This window comes from Tachyglossus aculeatus, chromosome 3, assembly GCF_015852505.1.
Source record: "Tachyglossus aculeatus isolate mTacAcu1 chromosome 3, mTacAcu1.pri, whole genome shotgun sequence".
NCBI lineage: Eukaryota > Metazoa > Chordata > Mammalia > Monotremata > Tachyglossidae > Tachyglossus > Tachyglossus aculeatus.
The window spans coordinates 25957291-25980926 of NC_052068.1; the positions used below are offsets into that span (position 1 = coordinate 25957291).

At 46.6% G+C, this 23636-nt stretch overlaps 1 protein-coding gene across 1 annotated transcript; it reads right to left on the reverse strand.

Annotated features, from left to right (window-relative positions):
• Window positions 1–780: 780 nt before the first annotated feature.
• MSS51 (MSS51 mitochondrial translational activator) lies at window positions 781–16455 on the reverse strand. The gene is made up of 6 exons (XM_038744399.1): window positions 16283–16455; window positions 14168–14323; window positions 11997–12121; window positions 7025–7588; window positions 6150–6243; window positions 781–1009 (listed from the first exon to the last, which is right to left on the reverse strand). The coding sequence occupies exons 1-6, from the start codon at window positions 16453–16455 to the stop codon at window positions 781–783; spliced, it is 1341 nt and encodes a 446-aa protein (XP_038600327.1).
• Window positions 16456–23636: the final 7181 nt, after the last annotated feature.

The following is a 23636-nucleotide window of genomic DNA, read 5'->3' on the forward strand; positions in this document are numbered from 1 at the left end:
GTTCTCTGTCAATGGAAAGAGCCCGGGCTTTGGAGTCAGAGTTCATGGGTTCAAATCCCAGCTCCGCCACTTGTCAGCTGTGTGACTTTGGGCAAGTCACTTCACTTCTCCGGGCCTCAGTTACCTCATCTGTAAAATGGGGATTAAGACTGGGAGCCCCCCCGTGGGACAACCTGATCACCTTGTAACCTCCCCAGCACTTAGAACGGTGCTTTGCACATAGTAAGCGCTTAATAAATGCCATTATTATTATTATTATTTTAGACTGTGAGCCCACTGTTGGGTAGGGACTGTTTCTATATGTTGCCAACTTGTACTTCCCAAGCACTCAGTCCAGTGCTCTGCACACAGTAAGCGCTCAATAAATACGATTGATTGATTGATTGATTGATTGATTCAAGGGAAGGCAACTTCAGGGGGGCAGTTTCTGAGTACTAGTTGTGTAAGGGCAACGGGCACCCATCCATTACAGGTCGCTGGGTAAGGCGCTCTACAGAACCCCTATTTGGTGCTGAGCCTTTCTCTGAACAGCAATGGACACTTGACAGAAAAAAAAAAGAGAGATATGTAGACTGTGAGCCCACTGTTGGGTAGGGACCATCTCTGTATGTTGCCAACTTGTACTTCCCAAGCACTTAGTACAGTGCTCTGCACACCGTAAGTGCTCAATAAATACAATTGATTGATTGATTGATTGTAAATGTTTTGGAAATTTCTTCCTCACAGATATTTCACCTGAAGCCTTGGCTCCCAGATGAAGAGGCAATCTGGATCTTTCATTTAAACCACACCATCCTTTCTCTCTTCCCCCTCCACCACCTCCAGCTCATCTCGCTGACGAGTGCCCCCGTGAAACATGACGTAATAGGCACTGCAGTAGACGGGTTCCTTGTTGGGGTTTGAATAGACTTGCTCTGGTTTGAGGGAAGCAAAAGGGTTTGCTCCGTATCTGATGATCTGGGTCTCCAGCTCCATCAGGATCTGCAGAGAGTACTTCAGCTCTTGCTCACTGGTAGAAAAATTCAGGGAGAAAGATATTACAAATCTTCAGACTCACCAACTTTAAGATGAGGGCCAACCCTTGGAATTCCTTTCCTCACATAAGATCCTTGCAAGTTTGTTGGTTCCCCAACTTCTGGAACAGAACTACATCGGGCAATTTCTATTCATTCAATCGTATTTATTGAGTGCTTACTGTGAGCAGGGCACTGTACTAACCGCTTGGGAAGTACAAGTTGGCAATATAAAGAGACGGTCCCTACCCAACAACGGGCTCACACCCCCCCACTCACCCAGAAAGGTTGGAGCAACAACAATATATGTTCTTTCTTCTCCTATTTTCCCTCTCTCCCATACTACACAATTTTTTTCTGCACCCACTTGTCCCTCGTTCCTAGGATAGGCATTTGGGGGGTTCATAAAGCACCATAATTTAGTGTTAATTGTAGGATTTCATTTTTTATCAATCTCTGATGTTGATTGAGTGCTTACTGCGTGCAGAGCGCTATACCAAGCACTTGGGAAAGTACCCTATGGTTGATAGACATGATCTCTTCCCACAGAATCTTATATAATCTGGTGGGAAAGCCTGGCATTCAAATACAGGCATGGATGTATAAGGATACGTACCTATGTACTTTATAATAATAACGGTATTTGTTAAGCGCTTACTATGTGCCAAGCACTGTTCTAAGTGCTGGAGTGAGGTGAGTATCAAGACGTTCAGGGGGATGCAAACACTTAGACAATCAATCAATCAATCGTATTTATTGACAACAAAGAAAGGCAGGAGAATATGGTGAGGAAATGAGAACTTAGGCAAGGAAGGTCTGCCAGGAGGAGATATGATTTAATATGACTTTAAAGATGGGGAGAGTGGTGGACTGTCCAATTTTAAGGAGGTGGGAGCTTTAGCAGGGAGAGGGCATGAGCAGGGATCAATCGAGAGAGAAAGATGAGATTGAAACACAATAAGTAGGTTGGTGTTAGAGAAGCAGAGTATGTATGCTGGGTTGTAGTGGGAGAAGAATGAGGAAAAAAGCTGCTTGAGTGCTCTAAAGCTAATGGTGAGAAGTTTCTCCTTGAGGCAGAGATGGATGGGCAACTACTGGAGATTTTCAGAAGTGGGGAAATGAACACAGAATTGTTTTTAGAAAAATGATCCAACCGACAGAGTGAAGCATGGACTGGGGAAGGGAAAGGCTGGAGGCAGGGAGGTCAACGAGGAGGCTGGTGCAGTGGTTAAGATGGGATAAACCTGGCAGGATTTGGTAACTGGCTGAATATGCAGGTAGAACAAGAGATCATCATCAATTGTATTTATTGAGAGCTTACTATGTGCAGAGCACTGTACTAAGCGCTTGGATGAGTTGAGTTAAATGAGAGATGAGTTAAAGATAATGCCAAGGTTGTGGGCTTGTGAAACAGGGTAGATGGTGATATCCAGATATCCAGATAAAAAGCGTGGCTCAATGGAATGAGCACAGGCTTGGGAGTCAGAGGTCATGGGTTCCAATCCCGGCTCTGCCAATTGTCAGCTGTGTGACTTTGGGCAAGTCACTTAACTTCTCTGTGCCTCAGTTACCTCATCTGTGAGCCCCAAGTGGGACAACCTGATCACCTTGTATCCTCCCGAGCTCTTAGAACAGTGCTTTGCACATAGTAAGCACTTAACAAATACCATCATTATCATTATTATTATTTATATCAACAAAAGTAATGGGAAAAGTCAAAGGGAAGGAGAGGATTTGGGTGGGGAGATGAGGAAGTTTTGGGCATAAGATTGAGACATGGGTGGGGCATCCAAATAAAGATGTCCTGAAGGCAGGAGGAAATGCCACATTGCAGAAAAGGAGAGAGGTAAATTGGAGAATGTTCGAGGAGAAATGGTAGAGCTTTGGAGTGAAACAATCAATCAGTGACATTTATTGAATGCTTACTGTGTGCAGACAGTACATTATAGTTGAAAGACATGATCCCTGCTCACATGGATCTTACAATCTAGTAGATGAGCTCTCCAAGGGGATGGGTATAAATGACTAGACTAGAAGGGGACCTAGAACTGAGCCTTGAGTGACCCCACAGTTAAGGGGTGGGAAGCAGCAGAGGAACAAGATGCCTGAGGATTTTATTCATTTCATAATGTTCACTTTCTCTTTGCCTTTGCAGTTTTCATCTGTCCTCTACATTGACAGAAACCAGTTTTGATAATATGCACCTGCCCCTGCCACCTCACCTCTTCAATTTTCCATTGCTTCACACTTGCCTTCTTCCCCTTTCCCAATTCACACATGGACATTCTCACCAAACTGACTAATGCCGGTGGGAGGGCGTCTACTTCGCTCTCTCCTTCTACCTCGGCAATGCAGGGAGGTTGGTGGGAAACAGAGAGACTAGCACAGATCTCTTTTGCCCTCCCTCCATTCTCCTGCTGCATGTGGTATTTCTATTTATTTATATACATAATATTTATACGTAACATGTATATTATATGTAATATATAAATATGTATTTATCTGTTTATTCTGATGACTTGACACCTGTCCATATGTTTTGTTTTGTTGTCTGTCTCCCCCTTCTAGACTGTGAGCCCGTTGTTGGGTAGGGACCGTCTCTATATGTTCCCAAATTGTACTTCCCAAGCGCTTAGTACAGTGCTCTGCACACAGTAAGCGCTCAGTAAATACTATTGAATGAATGAATGAATGAATGAATGAACATGCCAAAGAGACTGAGAAGGAGTGGCCACAGAAGTAAGAAGAGAATGAGGAAAGGACAGTTTGATATTGTTTTCAGGAGAATGGGGTGGGCCACAATGTATTTATTCATATCTGTAATTTATTTAATTAATTAATGTCTGTCTCCCCCTCAAGACTGTACGCTCGCTGTGGGCAGGGAATGTGTCTGTTTATTGTTGCAGTGTACTCTTCCAAGCGCTTAGTACAGCGCTTTGCACACAATAAGGGTTCAAATACAATTGACTGAATGACAATGTCAGAGGCAGCTGAGAAGTCTGGAGGGATTAGGATGAAGTTTACATTGGATTTAGTAAGAAGTAGGCATTAGTGACTTTGGAGAGGGCAGTTTCAGGGGGTCATGGAGACAGCTGGAGGAGAGGAAGAGAGGGGAATAACTCATTCGAGGAGTTTGGAAAGAAATAGTAAGATGGAGATGTAGTAAAAGCTGGAGGATGCAGTGGGGTTAAGGAAAGTTTTTCTTGGACAGGGTATAGTGGGCAGGGATCGTCTGACCGACGCTATTGTATTGTACTCCAAGTGCAGTACTTTGAACGCAGTAAGCACTCAATAAATACCACTGATTGATGAAGTGGGCATGTTTGAAAGCAAAGGGGAAGGGGTCATTAGAGGTTGGGCGGTTGAAGATAGTAGGACCAAGTGTTTCAATAAAATGCAAAGAATTGGAGTGGGAACATTTCAAAAGAAGGAGGGAAAAACTCAATGAAGGGACAGTGGTGGGGAGAGGGGAGGTGAGGGGGAGATTTTAGGAAGGTCACGCCTGTCGGTTTCAATTTTTATTTAATTTGGGGGGAAAACTGGGTTTAAATAGAAAACATCAAGTGAAAGAATTCTGTTTTTATTTTAGCTTTTTAAAAACGATTGGTTCAGGAGGTCCAGCGGGGAGGAGGTGGCACAATGTCACTTCCCCAAGCTGGAAGCAAAAAGGGAAGATGCTGGTAAAGGTAGTGGGAGAGAGTGGCAGGAGCTGCTTGGCCGGGCTGGGACTCACCAAGAGAGGGAGGGTGATGGGGAAAGAGCAAGGACTTCTGCACCTCTGGCTTCCTGGAGGCTGGTAAACCCTCTATCTCTAGACAGTAAGCTCGCTGAGGGCACGGAAAGGTGCCTACTAAGTCTGTAATATTGGACAAGAGCTTAGTGTAGTGCTCTGCACACAGTAAACACTCAGCAAACGCCACTGACTGACTGATTGAGTGTGAAAGCAGTTAGAGGTCCTGGGCTCTAATCCTGACTCTGCCACTTGTCTGCCACTTGTGTGATCTTGGACAAGTCACTTAACTTCTCTGTGCTTCAGTCACCTCAAATGGAGATTAAATCCTTCTCCCTCCAATTTAGACTGTGATCCCCACGTGGGACGGGGACTGCGTCCAACCTGATTATCTTGTATTTACTACAGTGCCTGACGCATAGTAAGAGCTTAACAAGCACGGTTAAAAACAAAAGGTGCAAGAGAAGGTGGACAAAAAGAAAGGGAAAGGAAGAGGAGCGAGGCAGGGCTGCACTGGATGGATGAAGGAAGGGAAAGTTGCAATGGCACCGTGCCACAAAAGTGGGCAGAGCTATAGGATGTTCTGTAGGCACACAGTTTCTTTTTAAAATCAGCCCACTGTTGGGTAGGGACTGTCTCTATATGTTGCCAGCTTGTACTTCCCAAGCGCTCTGCACACAGTAAGCGCTCAATAAATACGATTGATTGATTGATACCAGGAGATAAAATGGAATAAACGTCCCAATCTCCATCCCCTACTCAGACCTGCACAGTTGCATTAGAATATGTTGCCAACTTGTACTTCCCAAGCGCTGAGTACAGTGCTCTGCACACAGTAAGCGCTCAAGAAATATGATTGAATGAATTAGAAGCAACTCTCACGCTAACTACAGGATAGCTCTGTACCTTCAGGTGCAGTGGACTTGACTGTCCAGTGCACCTGAAGAAATATGAATAGTATGAAATATGAAAGTATGAAATATGAAAAAATATGAAATATGAAAAATATGAAAATATGAAATATAAGTCCCCTTTAGACTGTGAGCCTGCTTTTGGGTAGGGACCGTCTCTATATGTTGCCAACTTGTACTTCCCAAGCGCTTAGTACAGTGCTCTGCACAGAGTAAGCGCTCAATAAATACGATTGAATGAATGAATGAATGAAAAGGGAATTCTATATGGAAAGAATCCAATGCAACCCACGACATATCCTTTTATTTATTGGCAAAATTAAAAAAACAAGACAAGGAAACACACCCAAAAGGGAATGCTCTAGGAAAACACAACACAACCAAACCCGGGCTGGCATATCCCATCTGCTGCCTCGGATAAAGAGCAAGATATTCCTGCTTCTTGCTATGGCAAGGGCCTTGCCTATTGGGAATGGGCCAAGGAGAGGCTCTTACCTATACATAGTGAAGAGGGACGGAATCTTGTAATCTCGGAGCAGCAGGAGGGTAGGCAACCAACCCTGAAACAAGTCCTGGCAAGTGTGGAAACCTGCAGGGGCAAAGATTCAGTGAAGCCCAAAGCACAGCTGGTCATCATCATCATCATCGCCATCATCAATCATATTTATTGAGCGCTCACTAGGTGCAGAGCACTGTACTAAGCGCTTGGGAAGTACAAATTGGCAACATCTAGAGACAGTCCCTACCCAACAGTGGGCTCACAGTCTAAAAGGGGGGGACAGAGAACAAAACCAAACATACTAACAAAATAAAATAAATTGAATAGATATGTACAAATAAAATAAATAAATAAATAAATAGAGTAATAAATATGTACAAACATATATACATATATACAGGTGCTGTGGGGAAATACAGGTGCTGTGGTCAGTTTTCAACCCAGCCTGGACAAACTTCCCAACCCAGCTAGGGCAGACTCCCACCCCTTGGCTGCTCAGGGATGAAGGGATTAGCCAATGACCAGAGCTGCCATTATGCTATTTCGGTGTGTCCTGGCAGCATCCCTTCTTGTCTCCTGCTAAGGGGTCTGGGGTGGAGACCTTCTGAAGTTGCCCAGCAAGTGGGGAGCTACTGAAAACACTAGTGAGCCCGTTGTTGGGTAGGGACCGTCTCTATATGTTGCCGACTTGTACTTCTCAAGCGCTTAATACGGTGCTCTGCCCGCAGTAAGCGCTCAATAAATACGATTGAATGAATGAATGAATTAGCGGTAATAAGAAGGGTGATGGTCACTGGGTGAGATGAAGGGACCGGACGAATGGCCACGGGACCTGGGAAGGGAGGACATCTCGGGCAGAACGGACCCTCACCTGGGTGGAAGCCGATTACCAGATCCGGTCTCGACGCCTGCCCAGTCTCCACCAGATGTTCCCAAAAGATGTGATAGAGGCCCTTGTAGCCGCAGAGTCGGACTTTCCCCTGGGCCACAGGTGTGGTTAGTGGAGGTCTCAGGACAGGTCCATTAGCCACATCTACTCCCACCATGACCAACTCAATGCCCTGGTGCCCAGGGAACATGTGCCCCAGCTCATCGTAATCACTGTCACGGAGGTTGAACGTCTCCACGTGGGAGGCTCCCACCACATGCACCGTGGCCGGCCTGACCGTCAAGTTCGCCCCGAGAGCCTGGAGGCCCAGGCCCACGGTGAGAGGCCGGGATTGGAAATCGGTCACCAGTCGCTTCACCGACTCCACAAGGGCGCCCGGCTCCGGTCGTGGCTTCCCCGCATTGGTCCAGAGGAGAGTCATGTAATGCCCGTTCAGGATGGCACCCAGCTTCTCCTCCAGCTGGCCCTGCATGGAGAACCACTCTTCCCAGCCTCGAACCTCCTGTATCCTGCGTGTCCATGGCTCCGAGGGGAAGGGGATGTCACCTGGGTGGAGGGCCACACAAGTCCCAGATGAGGAAATCACTCGGCGGAAACCCCTGCGACCCCGCGGCTGCTCCTCCACGTCCTGATCTGCGTGTCCCACACCACCAAGAACGTGACAGGATGAGGTCACTGAGGCACAGAGAAATGAAGTGACCTGCCCAAGATCACACAGCACAGAAGTGGCAGAGCCGGGATTAGAATCCACATCCTCTGACTCCCAAGATGGTACTCTCTCCACTAAGCCACATCGCTTCTCGTCTCCGATAGACGACCGCTCTCTGCACCCTCCGAGATTTATCGAAGGCACATCTCTTCCGGGCAACCTGACCCCACTAAGTCCTCATGTGTTCTCTCGCTCCGTTCTGCGTCACCCTTTCTCCCTTTATTCACCTCACGCCCCTCAGCCCCCACAGCCATTTTGTCCATATCTGCAATTTATTGGTTTATTTATATTTACGTCCATCTCCCCCTCTGGACCGTAAGCTCGTTGTGGGCAGGGAAGTTCTTTTGTATTGTCCCAACTGCTTAGCGCAGTGCTTTGCACATAGTAAGCACTCATTAAGTATGATCGATCGATGGACCGATAGGCATCGAATCCCCATTTTACAACTGAGGAAACAGAGCCCCGGAGAAGCGAGGCGAATCGAGGTCATGCGACAGAGCGGGCGGCGGAGCGGGGAGGAGAACCCGGGTCCTGCGACTCCGCAGGACGATGCTCTCCTGCCGGGATACAAACGGACAAGCCGTGCGGGTGTGTGAGGAAGTGTCCCCGCTGTGGATGTGTTTTCCTCCAGCCCCACCCTGGACCACTAACTGGTGGTTGAAGCTTTATCTACCACTCAGGAAGCCACAAGGCCCCCCCTCTTCCCCAACCAGCCATCATCATCATCATCAATCGTATTTATTGAGCGCTTACTATGTGCAGAGCACTGTACTAAGCGCTTGGGAAGTACAAATTGGGCCATGAAACCTCATCCTACTTAATCCCGCCCACGACAGAACCTCAGAGCGATTCCACGTGCAGAGGCCCGCTTGATGAATGGGCCCCCGGCCGGCTTCTCAGCTCTGGATTTCCTCGAGGGCTTGGTCCACTAATCGCTGCGGGCACGAAGGGTACATAGTAGCCTCGGGACAGTGCTCTGCACATAGGGAGCACTCCATCGACTGAGCCCCCTCATTCTTCTCCCCCTCCTCCCCTCCTCATCCCCCCCACCTTACCTCCTTCCCCTCCCCACAGCACCTGTATATATGTTTGGACATATTTATTACTCTATTTTATTTGTACGTATTTATTCTATTTATTTTATTTTGTTAATATGTTTTGTTCTCTGTCTCCCCCTTCTAGACTGTGAGCCCACTGTTGGGTAGAGACCGTCTCTATATGTTGCCAACTTGTACATCCCAAGCGCTTAGTACAGTGCTCCGCACACAGTAAGCACTCAATAAATATGATTGAATGAATGAATGAATGCTTCTGTTACACAGGGGAAGATCAGGGCAGGTGGTTGTGGTGGCCATAATGGAGCAGTTGTCAGTATAAAGGTCCGGGAAGAGCGCGGGCCAAAGAAGCTGCAGATAGAGCTCAGGAGCCCCCAACCCCATAATGAAATATTTTGTTGCGCAGGAAAGTGCCTTAAGAGACCAAATCTTGAGTTTCTAGGAAATGAGGGAGGGGAGGTAGAAGGGGGCAAGGTGACTGAGGGCTTTAAATCAATCAATCGTATTTATTGAGCGCTTACTGTGTGCAGAGCACTGTACTAAGCGCTTGGGAAGTACAAGTTGGCAACATATAGAGACAGTCCCCACCCAACAGTGGGCTCACAGTCTAAAAAGGAGGCCCAAAAGTCGATGGTGAGGAGTCTGTTTGATGCGGAGGTGGGTGGGCAACCACTGGACGTTCTTGAGGAGCAGGGAGACATGGACTGAACGTTTTTGTGGAAAAAATCATCTCGGCAGCAGAGTAAAATATGGACAGGAGTGGGGGGAGAGAGGAAGCACGGAGATCAGCAAGGAGGCCGATGAAGTAGTCAAGGCAGGATAGGATAAATGCTTGGATTAACGTGGTAGCAGTTTGGATGGAGAGGAAAGGGTGGATTTTAGCGATGCTGCGAAGGGGGAATGAACAGGATTTTGTGACAGAGGCCTTCCCGACTAAGCCCTCATTTCCTCTTCTCCCACTCCCTTCTGTGTCGCTCTTGCACTTGGATTTGTACCCTTTATTCACCCTTCCCTCAGTCCCACAGCACTTATGTACATATCCGTAGGTATTTATTTCTTTATTTTGATGTCTGTCTCCCCCTCCAGACTGGAAGATCATCATGGTCAGGGAATGTGTCTACCGACTGTTATGCTACACTCTCCCAAGTGCTTAGTACAGTGCTCTGCATACAGCAGGTGCTCAAAAAATACAATTGATTGACTGACAGGCCTCCTCACAAGCACCCTCGTCAGTGTTAACGGGGAGAAAGCAGCATCAGAGAGAGGGTCTGTCAGCAAAGTGGGTTAAAGTATAGCAAGGACAGATCCTATTCCATTAGCAACACTCCCCCTTCAAGCTTAATGGCCACAATGTCCTGGTGGACACACCCCTTGCAACTTTTGTCTGTTCACACGACAAAACAACAGAAAAATCTCAGGTAGAGCTGTTCACACGAAAAAACAACGGAAAAATCTAAAGTGGAGCTTTGGCGACACTGCCTTTACGCTCAGAGCCCCAATCTTCAGTTTAGTGGCTTCATCCTAGATCAGTGCTAGGGACCAATGCTATACATACAATTTATGCATATTAATAATAATAATAATAATAATGATGATGGCATTTGTTAAGCGCTTACTATGTGCAAAGCACTGTTCTAAGTGTTGGGGAGGTTACAAGGTGATCAGGTTGTCCCACGGGGGGCTCACAGTCTTCATCCCCATTTTACAGTTGAGGTAACTGAGGCCCTGAGAATCATCATCACCATCATCAATCGTATTTATTGAGCGCTTACTATGTGCAGAGCACTGTACTAAGCGCTTGGGAAGTACAAATTGGCAACATATAGAGACAGTCCCTACCCAACAGCGGGCTCACAGTCTAAAAGGGGGAATAATAATAATAATAATAATGATGGCATTTGTTAAGCACTTACTATGTGCAAAGCACTGTTCTAAGCACTGGGGAGGTTACAACGTGATCAGGTTGTCCCCCAGGGGGCTCACAGTTTTAATCCTCATTTTACAGATGAGGGAACTGAGGCCCAGAGAAGTGACTTGCCCAAAGTCACACAGCTGACAACTGACGGAGCCGGAGTTTGAACCCACGACCTCTGACTCCAAAGCCTGGGTTCTTTCCACTGAGCCACGCTGCTTCTCTATAATAATAATAATGATGATGGCATTTGTTAAGCCCTTACTATGTGCAAAGCACTGTTCTAAGCGCTGGGGAGGTTACAAGGTGATCAGGTTGTCCCACGGGGGGGCTCACAGTCTTCATCCCCATTTTACAGTTGAGTTAACTGAGGCCCTGAGAACAATAATAATAATAATAATGGCATTTGTTAAGTGCTTACTATGTGCAAAGCACTGTTCTAAGCGCTGGGGAGGTTACAAGGTGATCAGGTTGTCCCACATGGGACTCACAGTCCTCATCCCCATTTTACAGATGAGGGAACTGAGGCCCAGAGAAGTGAAGTGACTTACCCAAAGTCACACAGCTGACAACTGGAGGAGCCGGGGTTTGAGCCCGCTGTTTGGTAGGGACCATCTCTATATGTTGCCAACTTGTCCTTCCCAAGCGCTTAGTCCAGTGCTCTGCACACAGTAAGCACTCAATAAATACGATTGAATGAATGAATGAACCCATGACCTCTGACTCCCAAGCCTGTGCTCGTCTGTATCCCCCTCCCTCTGTGACTGTGAGCTTGTTGTGGAAAGGGAATGTGTCTGCTGTTACGCTGTGCTCTCCCAAGCGCTTAGTACAGTGCTTTGCACACTGTAAGGGCTCAATAAATAGGATTGAATGAATGAATGAATGAAAGAATGAATGTCCCAGGCCTTGGCTCATTACCCCATCTCCACCCTGCCGGTGCTCTTGCCCCTGGTTCAGAGCTTCTGGAAAACACTTCTCCTTTCATCATCATCATCATCAATCGTATTTATTGAGCACTTACTGTGTGCAGAGCACTGTACTAAGCGCTTGGGAAGTCCAAGTTGGCAACATCTAGAGACAGTCCCTACCCAACAGTGGGCTCACAGTCTAAAAGGGGGAGACAGAGAACAAAACCAAACATGCTAACAAAATAAAATAAATAGAATCGATATGGACAAGTAAAATAAATAAATAAATAAATAAATAGAGTAACAAATATGTACAAACATATATACATATATACAGGTGCTGTGTTGCGGTGTCAGAACCGGGTCCCACCTGTGAACACTAGCCATTCCACCAGGCGGTCCAGGGCCACCAGACGCAGTTTCTTGCAAAATCTCTTGTGGACGGGCCAGTTAGCTCGCTGACATTCAGGGCCACAGTAATACACATTCTGGCACCTAAGGGAAAAGAGCGAGGGAAACCATTACAGAGGATAAGTCTAAAGCTTAAGGAAAGTGCAGAAAGGAGGGGGACTGGCTTAGATGCCAAAGCCAACCGAGAGAATCAATCAATCAATCAATCAATCGTATTTATTGAGCGCTTACTGTGTGCAGAGCACTGGACTAAGCGCTTGGGAAGTACAAGTTGGCAACATATAGAGACGGTCCCTACCCAACAGTGGGCTCACAGGCTAGAAGGGGGAGACAGAGAACAAAACCAAACGTACTAACAAAATAAAATAAATAGAACAGGTATGTACAAGTAAAATAGAGTAATAAATATGTACAAACATATATACATATATACAGGTGCTGTGGGGAAGGGAAGGAGGTAAGACGGGGGGATGGAGAGGGGGGTGAGGGGGAGAGGAAGGACGGGGCTCAGTCTGGGAAGGCCTCCTGGAGGCTTGTATATATGTTTGTACATATTTATTACTCTATTTATTTATTTTACTTGTACATATCTATTCTATTTATTTTATTTTGTTAGTATGTTTGGTTTTGTTCTCTGTCTCCCCCTTTTAGACTGTGAGCCCCTGTTGGGTAGGGACTGTCTCTATATGTTGCCAACTTGGACTTCCCAAGCGCTTAGTACAATGCTCTGAACACAGTAAGCGCTCAATAAATACGATTGATGATGATGATGATGATGAGGTGAGCTCTCAGTAGGGCCTTGAGGGGAGGAAGAGAGCTAGCTTGGCGGATGGGCAGAGGGAGGGCATTCCGGGCCCGGGGGAGGACGTGGGCCGGGGGTCGACGGCGGGACAGGCGAGAACGAGGCCTAACGGTGAGGAGGTTAGCGGCAGAGGAGCGGAGGGTGCGGGCTGGGCTGGAGAAGGACAGAAGGGAGGTGAGGTAGGAGGGGGCGAGGGGATGGGCAGCCTGGAAGCCCAGGGGGAGGAGTTTCTGCCCAATGCGCAGATTGATTGGGAGCCACTGGAGATTTTTGAGGAGGGGCGTAACATGCCTAGAGCGTTTCTGGACAAAGACAATCCAGGCAGCAGCATGAAGTATGGATTGAAGTGGGGAGAGACATGAGGATGGGAGATCAGAGAGAAGGCTGATACAGTAGTCCAGACGGGATAGGATGAGAGCTTGAATGGGCAGGGTAGTAAAGGGACAGCAAAGAAGACTGGAGTCTTGGGACCCATGGGGAGAGGAAGGTCCCAGTTTCAGGAAACGAGATGGAAAGCTCGGCACACGGAGTAGGGAACTAAGATCTCTCCAGGGCCCAGAGAGTTGTCCGGGCACAGATATTGGATTTATACCATCTCCAGTTCTACATCACCAATACCCTGAAGAGTCCATTCATTCATTCATTCAATCGTATTTATTGAGCGCTTACTGTGTGCAGAGCACTGTACTAAGCACTTGGGAAGGACAAGTTGGCAACATCTAGAGCCGGTCCCTACCCAACAGCGGGCTCACAGTCTCGAAGGGGGGGACAGACAACAAAACAGAACATATTAACAAAATAGTCCAGGGACTTAATGTTGATATCTACCTCGCTTTCGCTTCAGCCATGACTCTTTGACTGGAATCTTAGTTCACCATCTTCAGGGATCTAGGTTTGACAAACCTCTTCTGCTTGGAGATAACTCCCACTCACTTGCCGTGACAAAACTTAGGAGGAACTAATCATTTTGTAGGTCCTAGAGGCTCTCCACACAGAACTAATATATACCACAGAACCACTCCAACACGGCTGTTACCCTCTCTGCCTCAGTTCCCCTATTACTTTTCCTATTCACAGATTGCTCACGTGAGTGAGCATGCTAAGGGAGGGCAGAGGGGATGTTTTTGCGTGTGTGTGTGTAGCTACAAGGCAACTTTCAGCATGTAGGAGCGAGTTCCCAATTTGAGGACATTCTGAAAATGGAAATGGGAATGTAAAGACTCAGGACCGAGATGTCACTGAGGTGGGTCAAATGAGATCTCCCCAACTGTCTACCCACACGAACCCTGGGGCGGGGGACAGGGGAAAAGGCAGATGTTTCTCTTCACCTCTTACACCGACGGAGGCTCTTGGAGGGAGGCAGACCATCAGGAAGCATTTTACATTCCGCACAGAATCTGAAGGTGTCCTCCATTTTCCGAAACATGTCAAAGTACGTGCGGATCCCAAAGTCTATTCCCTGAGGGTTCCCGTCCATTGCCGATCTGCAAAACAGGGCACGTAGGGGCTAAATCTGGGTCAGAGTTACAACAGCAGGTGCAAGGGACTGAGCTAGTTAAATGTGCTGGAATCCGGCACCGTTACCTTGAAGGACGCAATCCGGGGAAGCAATGTAGGGCCAGAATGCTGACTGCCTACTTTTCATAGGGAAAGTTAGGTCCTGCTTTGGGGCCAGTTGCTTAGGCAAGCTTTGGAGTGACAAGCTCAGGATGCACCTGTTCCCCATTTAACACCGGGTTGGAGAGGCAGATAGATGGAAACGGCCAACACGATGCCCGGAGGGAGGAGATCCTGCGGACCCCAAAGGCCCACCTTTATGGCAGTGACCAAACTGTAACCTAAGAAGAAACAAGATTCTGGTGTCCTACGGAAATATTGATTCCAAACGGGTGAGTGCTTAAGAGCGCCGATGTTGCTTCTTGGCCGAGTTCTAAGACTGGGACTATCGACAGTTACGACTTTTGGGGTTTCTTCCATCTACACCTCCACATCATCTCCCAAGGCACCTACAAACAGATCACGAGACTGATGATACCAGAAATTCGTGGAAGATAAATCATCATCATCAATCGCATTTATTGAGCGCTTACTGTGTGCAGAGCACTGTACTAAGCGCTTGGGAAGTACAAGTTGGCAACATATAGAGACAGTCCCTACCCAACAGTGGGCTCACAGTCTAAAAGGGGGAGACAGAGAACAAAACCAAACATACTCACAAAATAAAATAAAAGTGCTCTGCACACAGTAAGCGCTCAATAAATACGATTGATGATATGTACAAGTAAAATAAATAAATAAATATAGTAATAAATATGTACAAACATATATACATATATACAGGTGCTGTGGGGAAGGGGAGGAGGTAAGATGGGGGGGATGGAGAGGGGGACGAGGGGGAGAGGAAGGAAGGGGCTCAGTCTGGGAAGGCCTCCTGGAGGAGGTGAGCTCTCAGTAGGGCCTTGAAGGGAGGAAGAGAGCTAGTTTGGCGGATGGGCAGAGGGAGGCCATTCCAGGCCCGGGGGATGACGTGGGCCGGGGGTTGATGGCGGGACAGGCGAGAACGATAAATAAGATAAATGGGAGTCATAGATTCTCAGCTAACTCACTTGAGTTGTAGGGATTATTCCAGTTACTAAATGGCCTTATTCAGGATGCCCACTTAACGTGGAACAAGTTTCTCCCTCCTTACCCTCCTCCCTCTCCACCCGAGGAACCTGCTCCTCTCCAAATCAGCACCCTTTCTTAATTCATTATAATAATGCTAGCCAATGCCCCCGGGCTTAAATCTAACCTCCTCCCCTCCATCTCCTCATCAGCTTGGACTCATCAACCATATTAATTGAGCACTTACTGTGTGCAGAGCACTCTAAGTGCTTGTAGACACCAAGACTTGGTAGTCGCCATTCCCTGCCCACAGCTACTCATCTGATAACTTCTGACTCCGCTTCTGCAAATTTCCCTCCGCCCTGCCATGCTAGTGTCAGATTTAGCACCTCTGTCTAGGGTTTGGCCTCAGGTGACCTTTCCCAGGTGACTGGGCCCTACCTTGCTTTCTCATATAGACTCGGGTGTCCCCCGGCTTAGACAGGGTAGATCTCCATAAATCACACCAACAGGTTGTTTGTGCTTGCGAATCATTTCCTCACGCTAGTAATTGGAAAACTGAGGTAACGAGGAATGGAAAGGTCTATAAGCACTGGACCTAAAGACTCCTCCTCCCAGACTTTGGGATCCAGGCCTCACTCTGAATGGACGGGAGGAGAGCTGCCCATTTTCCTGTGTTGCGGCGCTATCTCGCTCCTGCAATTCCTGGCCTCAAATCAGTTGACGTCTCTCCCCAGAACCCTGCCATTTCTGCCCAACTCGGACTCAGACCGCCAACCGGCTCCTCCAGAGACAGCCTCTTCCCCGTGGCACCTTCAGGGATGAGCAAGATCACTCACTTGTACTCCTCATAGTTCTTCATGTTCAACTTTTTGAGGATGACCTTGGACAGGCCTGGGATGTTGTTCTCCAGGGCCAAAAAGCCCAGAGCATCGATGCTGGGTCCTGCAACTGGGAGCATGGTGGGGGGTTTCTTCTTGGTGTGGCGCGTCTGGGACCCTTGAGTTGTCATTCTTGGAACCGGAACTCGAAGAACCTGAATGGAACAAAGGAAATGACCCCTGAGGGACAGATATATGATTCCCAGCCCACGTCATCCCCCTGGCCTGGAATGCCCTCCCTCTGCCCATCCGCCAAGCTAGCTCTCTTCCTCCCTTCAAGGCCCTACTGAGAGCTCACCTCCTCCAGGAGGCCTTCCCACACTGAGCCCCCTCCTTCCCTTCCCCACAGCACCTGTATATATGTATATATGTTTGTACCTATTTATTACTCTATTTATTTTACTTGTACATATCTATTCTATTTATTTCATTTTGTTAATATGTTTGGTTTTGTTCTCCGTCTCCCCCTTCTAGACTGTGAGCCCACTGTTGGGTAGGGACGGTCTCTATATGTTGCCAACTTGTACTTCCCAAGCGCTTAGTACAGTGCTCTGCACACAGTAAGCGCTCAATAAATACGATTGATTGATTGATTGATTGATTCACAGAGATTCCATCTTCTGCCTGCAGTAAGGGACACTGAGCAGCCCTTTGAAGTGTCTGGTCACCGGCCAAATTCCAGCCACTCCAACTTCAACATCAGACATTCCTTAGTCAATTTACAACCGTTTCCCCTCTCTGGATTTGAGGCATATGTATTATCATTTCAGTGAAGGGCCGACCTGGGAAAAATGGACCTCTTTTGATTCATTCATTCATTCAATCATATTTATTGAGCACTTACTGTGTGCAGAGCACTGTACTAAGCGCTTGGGAAGTACAAGTTGGCAACATATACAGATGGTCCCTACCCAACAGTGGGCTCACAGCCTAGAAGATGAGGTGGCTAAACTTTTGAAAAGAATTGCTCATTTGGGCACAGAGACTCATGCACAGATCAATCAATCAATCAATCGCATTTATTGAGTGCTTACTGTGTGCAGAGCACTGTACTAAGCACAGATGAGGGCTTTGCATTGAAATTCTTTCCAAATGCACCAATAGTGGGAAGCAGCATGGCATCATGGATAAAGCCCGGGCTTTGGAGTCAGAGGTCAAGGGTTCAAATCCCGGCTCCGCCAATTGTCAGCTGGGTGACTTTGGGCAAGTCACTTCACTTCTCTGTGCCTCAGTTGCCTCATCTGGAAAATGGGGATTAAGACTGTGAGCCCCCCGTGGGACAACCCGGTCACCTTGTAACCTCCCCAGCGCTTAGAACAGTGCTTTGCACATAGTAAGTGCTTAATAAATGCCATCATTATTATTATTATTATCTGTAAAATGGGGATTGAGACTGTGAGCCCTACGAGGGACAGAGACTGTGTCGAGCCCCATTTGCTCGTATCCACCCCAGCGCTTAGTACAGTGCCTGGCCCATGGTAAGCACTTAAATATCACAATTATTATCATTATTAGTGTTTTCTGGGTAATTACCTGCTGGAGTTTGAAGGAAAATCAAGAACTAGCCCTAAAATGGAAGAGTTATCTAAGGAAAATAACCTTGTGCAACCAAATCCACATTACCTTTTGACAAACACATCTATCTACTTACAATCCAAGGCACGGGCACTGTCTGGGAGCCAGAGAACGTGGGAAAGCACCCAACCCTGCAAGGGTATCAGGGAAAATGATCCCTAAACCTTTAAAAGAATCCTTGCCCTGATATTTTTTCTTTTTCTTTCCAGCTCCCCACCTTGGCCTCAGACCTTTTTGCACTCGGACAAGCTTAATCTGAAAAGGAGACAGAAGAAGCCGTGTTTTTACTTTTCTTCACTGCAATGATCCTGTTGCGTGGCCTTGGGCAAGTCACTTCACTTCTCTGGGCCTCAGTTACTGTAAAATGGGGATGAAGACTGTGAGCCCCACGTGGGACGATGAGGAATGTGTTCAATCTGATTTCCTGGTATTCATTCATTCCATCGTATTGATGGAGTGCTTCTTCTATCTACTATAATAATAATAATAATAATAATGGCATTTATTAAGTGCTTACTATGTGCAGAGCACTGTTCTAAGCGCTGGGGAATTTACAAGGTGATCAGGTTGTCCCACGTGGGGCTCATAGTCTTCATCCCCATTTTACAGATGAAGGCCCAGAGAAGTTAAGTGACTTGCCCAAAGTCACACAGTTGACAAGTGGTGGAGCAGGGATTTGAACCCATGACCTCTGACTCCAAAGCCCGGGCTTTTTCCACTGAGCCTCGCTACAACAGTGCTTGGCACATAACAAGTGCATAATAAATACCGTAATTATTATTATCCTATGATCACATCCCCAGTCTACAGATGGAGAAACAGAGGCACTCGGAGATGAACCATGCCACCAGCATGCCAGTAGATGAGTGCCTGAGCTCAAGCTTTGAAGGCACGGAAGACAGTTTTACCAGCAGCCATTTCATTCCTGTTTGATCTGCTCTGGTCTCCAAATTTCCGAGGAAATTTGGAATGTTGTTCAACAGGCTACCAGGGATCTCTGCAAACTCTAAATGGAAAAAAAAAAATCCTCATCCTGTCGGGATCCCCCAGAAGCGGCCCCATCCATCACTTGAGCTACCGATGACGATGATGATGGCATTTATGAAGCGCCTACTATGTGCAAAGCACTGTTCTAAGCGCTGGGGAGGTTACAAGGTGATCAGGTTGTCCCACGGGGGGCTCGCAGTCTCAATCCCCATTACAGATGACTGAGGCCCAGAGAAGTTAAGTGACTTGTCCGAAGTCACACAGCTGACAACAGGCAGAGCCGGGATTTGAACCCATGATCTCTGACTCCAAAACCCGGGCTCTTTCCACTGAGCCACGCTGCTTCTCAATCCTGACATCCTTGGGGGGGAAAAATAAAAAAGATGGCATAATCTTCTTGGTCACCTGCTCCAGAGCCTGAAAATTCACACTGGACTAACTTCACGCCCCATCCAGCCATTTAGACCCACGAAAGAAACTCAAATATGGCATCCTACAGCTTCCCCAATTAAGCTTCTCTCAGCGGAGGAGATTAACAGACCAAACTCTGAAAAAGCTTCTCTTACAGGGTTACGGACAGGCAATAAATCTGGTGTCAACCGCGGCTCAAGTTCCAGACCCAATAAAGGTCTGCAAAGCCTCGGTGCACTAAACAAGTGATCCGCTCTGCTAATGATCCATGTTCACCCTCTGGCTGAGAGTCCTTGGGAACGAGCCACGCGTTCCAGGGGACCGAATGACGGGCTCCAGTAACGAGGTCGGGAGCACACGCAACCCACGGGCTCCCCAGCCAGCCGAGATATGAAGCACAATGATATATTTAGATTCAGACGCGGAGACCCTGCTAGGCCATAGAAAGGCTGGAAGGATAAATAATAACATTTGTTAACACTTACTATGTGCCAGGCACTGTACTAAGCTCTGGGATCTCCAGTGGCTACCAATCAATCTGCGCATCAGGCAGAAACTCCTCACCCTGGGCTTCATGGCTGTCCATCCCCTCGCCCCCTCCTACCTCACCTCCCTTCTCTCCTTCTCTAGCCCAGCCCGCACCCTTCGCTCCTCCGCCACTAATCTCCTCACCGTACCTCACTCTCGCCTGTCCCGCCATCGACCCCCGGCCCATGTCACCTCCCGGGCCTGGAATGGCCTCCCTCTGCCCATCCGCCAAGCTAGCTCTCTTCCTCCCTTCAAGGCCCTGCTGAGAGCTCACCTCCTCCAGGAGGCCTTCCCAGACTGAGCCCCTTCCTTCCTCTCCCCCTCGTCCCCCTCTCCATCCCCCCCATCTTGCCTCCTTCCCTTTCCCAAAGCACCTGTATATATGTATATATGTTTGTACATATTTATTGCTCTATTTATTTATTTATTTATTTTACTTGTACATATCTATTCTATTTATTTTATTTTGTTAGAATGTTTGGTTTTGTTCTCTGTCTCCCCCTTTTAGACTGTGAGCCCACTGTTGGGTAGGGACTGTCTCTATATGTTGCCAATTTGTACTTCCCAAGCGCTTAGTACAGTGCTCTGCACATAGTAAGCACTCAATAAATACGATTGATGATGATGATGATGGGATGGAGACAAGCAAATCGGGTTGGACGCGGTCCTTGTCCCACCTGGGGCTCCTGGTCTTAATCTCCATTTTACAGATGAGGTAACTGAGGCACAGAGAAGCGATTTGTCCAAGGCCACACGGCAGGCAAGTGGCGGAGCCAGGATTAGAACCCATGACCTTCCAAATACCAGGCCGGTGTTTTGTCCAGAATGCCATGCTGCACCCCACAGGGATGTGCTGGACTCCGTTAATCCATGGTACTGACTGCTTACAGAGTCAGAGTCGGATGGAATTGAGGGCAGGGATGGTGATGTTCTGGTGAATCTGACCCATGTGGATAACATATGGATAACATGTGGATAATAAAGGCAGCGTGGCTCAGTGGAAAGAGCACAGGCTTTGGAATCAGAGGTCAGGGGTTCAAATCCCGGCTCCGCCGCTTGCCAGCCGAGTGACCTTGGTCAAGTCACTTCACTTCTCTGCGCCTCTGTTACCTCATCTGTAAAATGGGGATGAAGACTGTGAGCCCCACGTGGGACAACCTGATCGCCTTGTAACCTCCCCAGCGCTTAGAACAGTTCTTTGCACATAGTAAGCGCTTAATAAATGCCATCATTATTATTATTATTATTTTATTATAACCGAACTAGGTATTTCCTCCACTCCAGATGGCCAATGCCATTGGCTCCCCCAACCCAAAGCTGCCTTGACAGGGGGCTGGGCCAACTTTTCCTTTCTCCCCACTGCCTTATTGTTTCTGTTTTTCCAGTTCCACAAGCCGCTTGTGATGGAAAAGGTGCTTGGTAACATCCCCACCTTTTGCCAGTTTAGCTTCCTTCAAATTCTGCTCCTGCTGTTTGACTTCTTGTGCTCTGGCTTTCTCTCGTGCCTGAAGCAATCGGCACTGTATTAAGCACTCAGGTCTCTCATCGTCATCATCATCAATCGTATTTATTGAGCGCTTACTGTGTGCAGAGCACTGTACTAAGCGCTTGGGAAGTACAAGTTCCTAGATCTCTCCTAGGTCTCTCCCCCTTTTAGACTGTGAGCCCACTGTTGGGTAGGGACTGTCTCTATATGTTGCCAACTTGGACTTCCCAAGCGCTTAGTACAGTGCTCTGCACACAGTAAGCGCTCAATAAATACAATTGATTGATTGATTGATTGACAATACAACAATTAGTGGACACATTCCCTGCTCATAAGGGCTTCTGGTCTAGAGGCTCGTGTTTGCACAAAGTCCTATTTTATGGCCAAAAGCCTTAGAGCAATTCATTCATTCATTCAATCGCATTTATTGAGCACTTACTGTGTGCAGAGCACTGTACTAAGTGCTTGGGAAGTACAAGTTCATTCATTCATTCATTGAATCGTATTTATTGAGCGCTTACTGTGTGCAGAGCACTGGACTAAGTGCTTGGGAAGTACAAGTTCATTCATTCATTCAATCATATTTATTGAGCACTTACTGTGTGCAGGGCACTGGACTAAGCGCTTGGGAAGTACAAGTTGGCGACATATAGAGACGGTCCCTACCCAACGGCGGGCTCCCAGTCTAGAAGGGGGAGACAGACAACAAAACATATTGACAAAATAAAATGAATAGAATAAATACGTAGAAGTAAAATAGAGTAATAAATATGTACAAACATATATACACACATATACACACACACATATATATATATATACATACTTGTATATATATACATACTTGTATATATATATATACACATACTTGTATATATATATACACATACTTGTATATATATACATACTTGTATATATATACACATACTTGTATATATATACACATACTTGTATATATATACATACTTGTATATATATACATACTTGTATATATATACACATACTTGTATATATATATATATACATACTTGTATATATATACATACTTGTATATATATATACACATACTTGTGTATATATATACATACTTGTATATATATACACATACTTGTGTATATATATACATACTTGTATATATATACATACTTGTATATATATACATACTTGTATATATATATACTTGTATATATATATACATACTTGTATATATATATATATATATATACATACTTGTATACACACACATATATGTGTGTGTGTGTGTGTGTGTGTATATAATGTATATATGTACATATGTATGTATATATACAAGTTGGCAACATATAGAGACGGTTCCTACCCAACAGTGGGCTCACAGTCAAGAAGGGATTTCTGTGCGGAGCGGGGAAGTGGGGACTGCCGGTGAGAGAAAAAACAAGGCTACAAGGAATGGGAGAGTGAAGGCAAGTTTCTTCTTCGGGACCTCCAGCTCTGCCACTTAATCTGCTGTGTGACCTTGGGCAAAGTCACTTCACTTCCCTGTGCCTCAGTTCCCTGATCTGCAAAATCAATCATATTTATTGAGCGCTTACTGTGTGCAGAGCACTGTACTAAGCGCTTGGGAAGTACAAGTTGGCAACAGTGGGCTCAAAAATGCGGATTAAGACTGTGAGCCCCATGTGGGACATGGACTGTGTTCCACCTGATTAGCTTGCATTTGCCCCAGTGCTTAGTACATTGCCTGGCACATAGTAAGCCCTTAACAAATACCATTAATTAAAAAAAAAACCCAAAATAACCCTCTAAACTGCTCGCTACTCAAGAGCTGGGACAACATTGTTCCTGTAATTTATCGGTCCTAGCCAAAGTACTAGACGCTGTAATATCACACCGATCAATCAATGATACGTGAGTGTTTATTGTTTGCCGAGCACTGTGTTAAGTACTTGGGAGAGTACAATGCGTTAGTTGGTAGACCATGATCTCTGCCCTGAGATATCCTACAATCTCGTGGGGGAGACAGACAGTCAAATAAATTACATATTGACACTGGTAGATGAGGGCTTCCTTGCAGGACCTAGATTTTAACAGGATCTGGAAAGTTGAAGCTCATTTGTGGTAGACAGGATATGGATCAATAAATGTTATTTATTGAGTGCTTACTGAGGGCAGACCACTATCCTCAGCACTTAGGGAGGAGAGTAATAATAATAATAGTGATGGTATTTAAGCGGGCACCATATGCCAAGCGCCGTTCTGAGACATAAGGTACAATACAATAGACAGGATATGGATCAATAAATGTTATTTATTGAGTGCTTACTGTGGGCAGACCACTATCCTCAG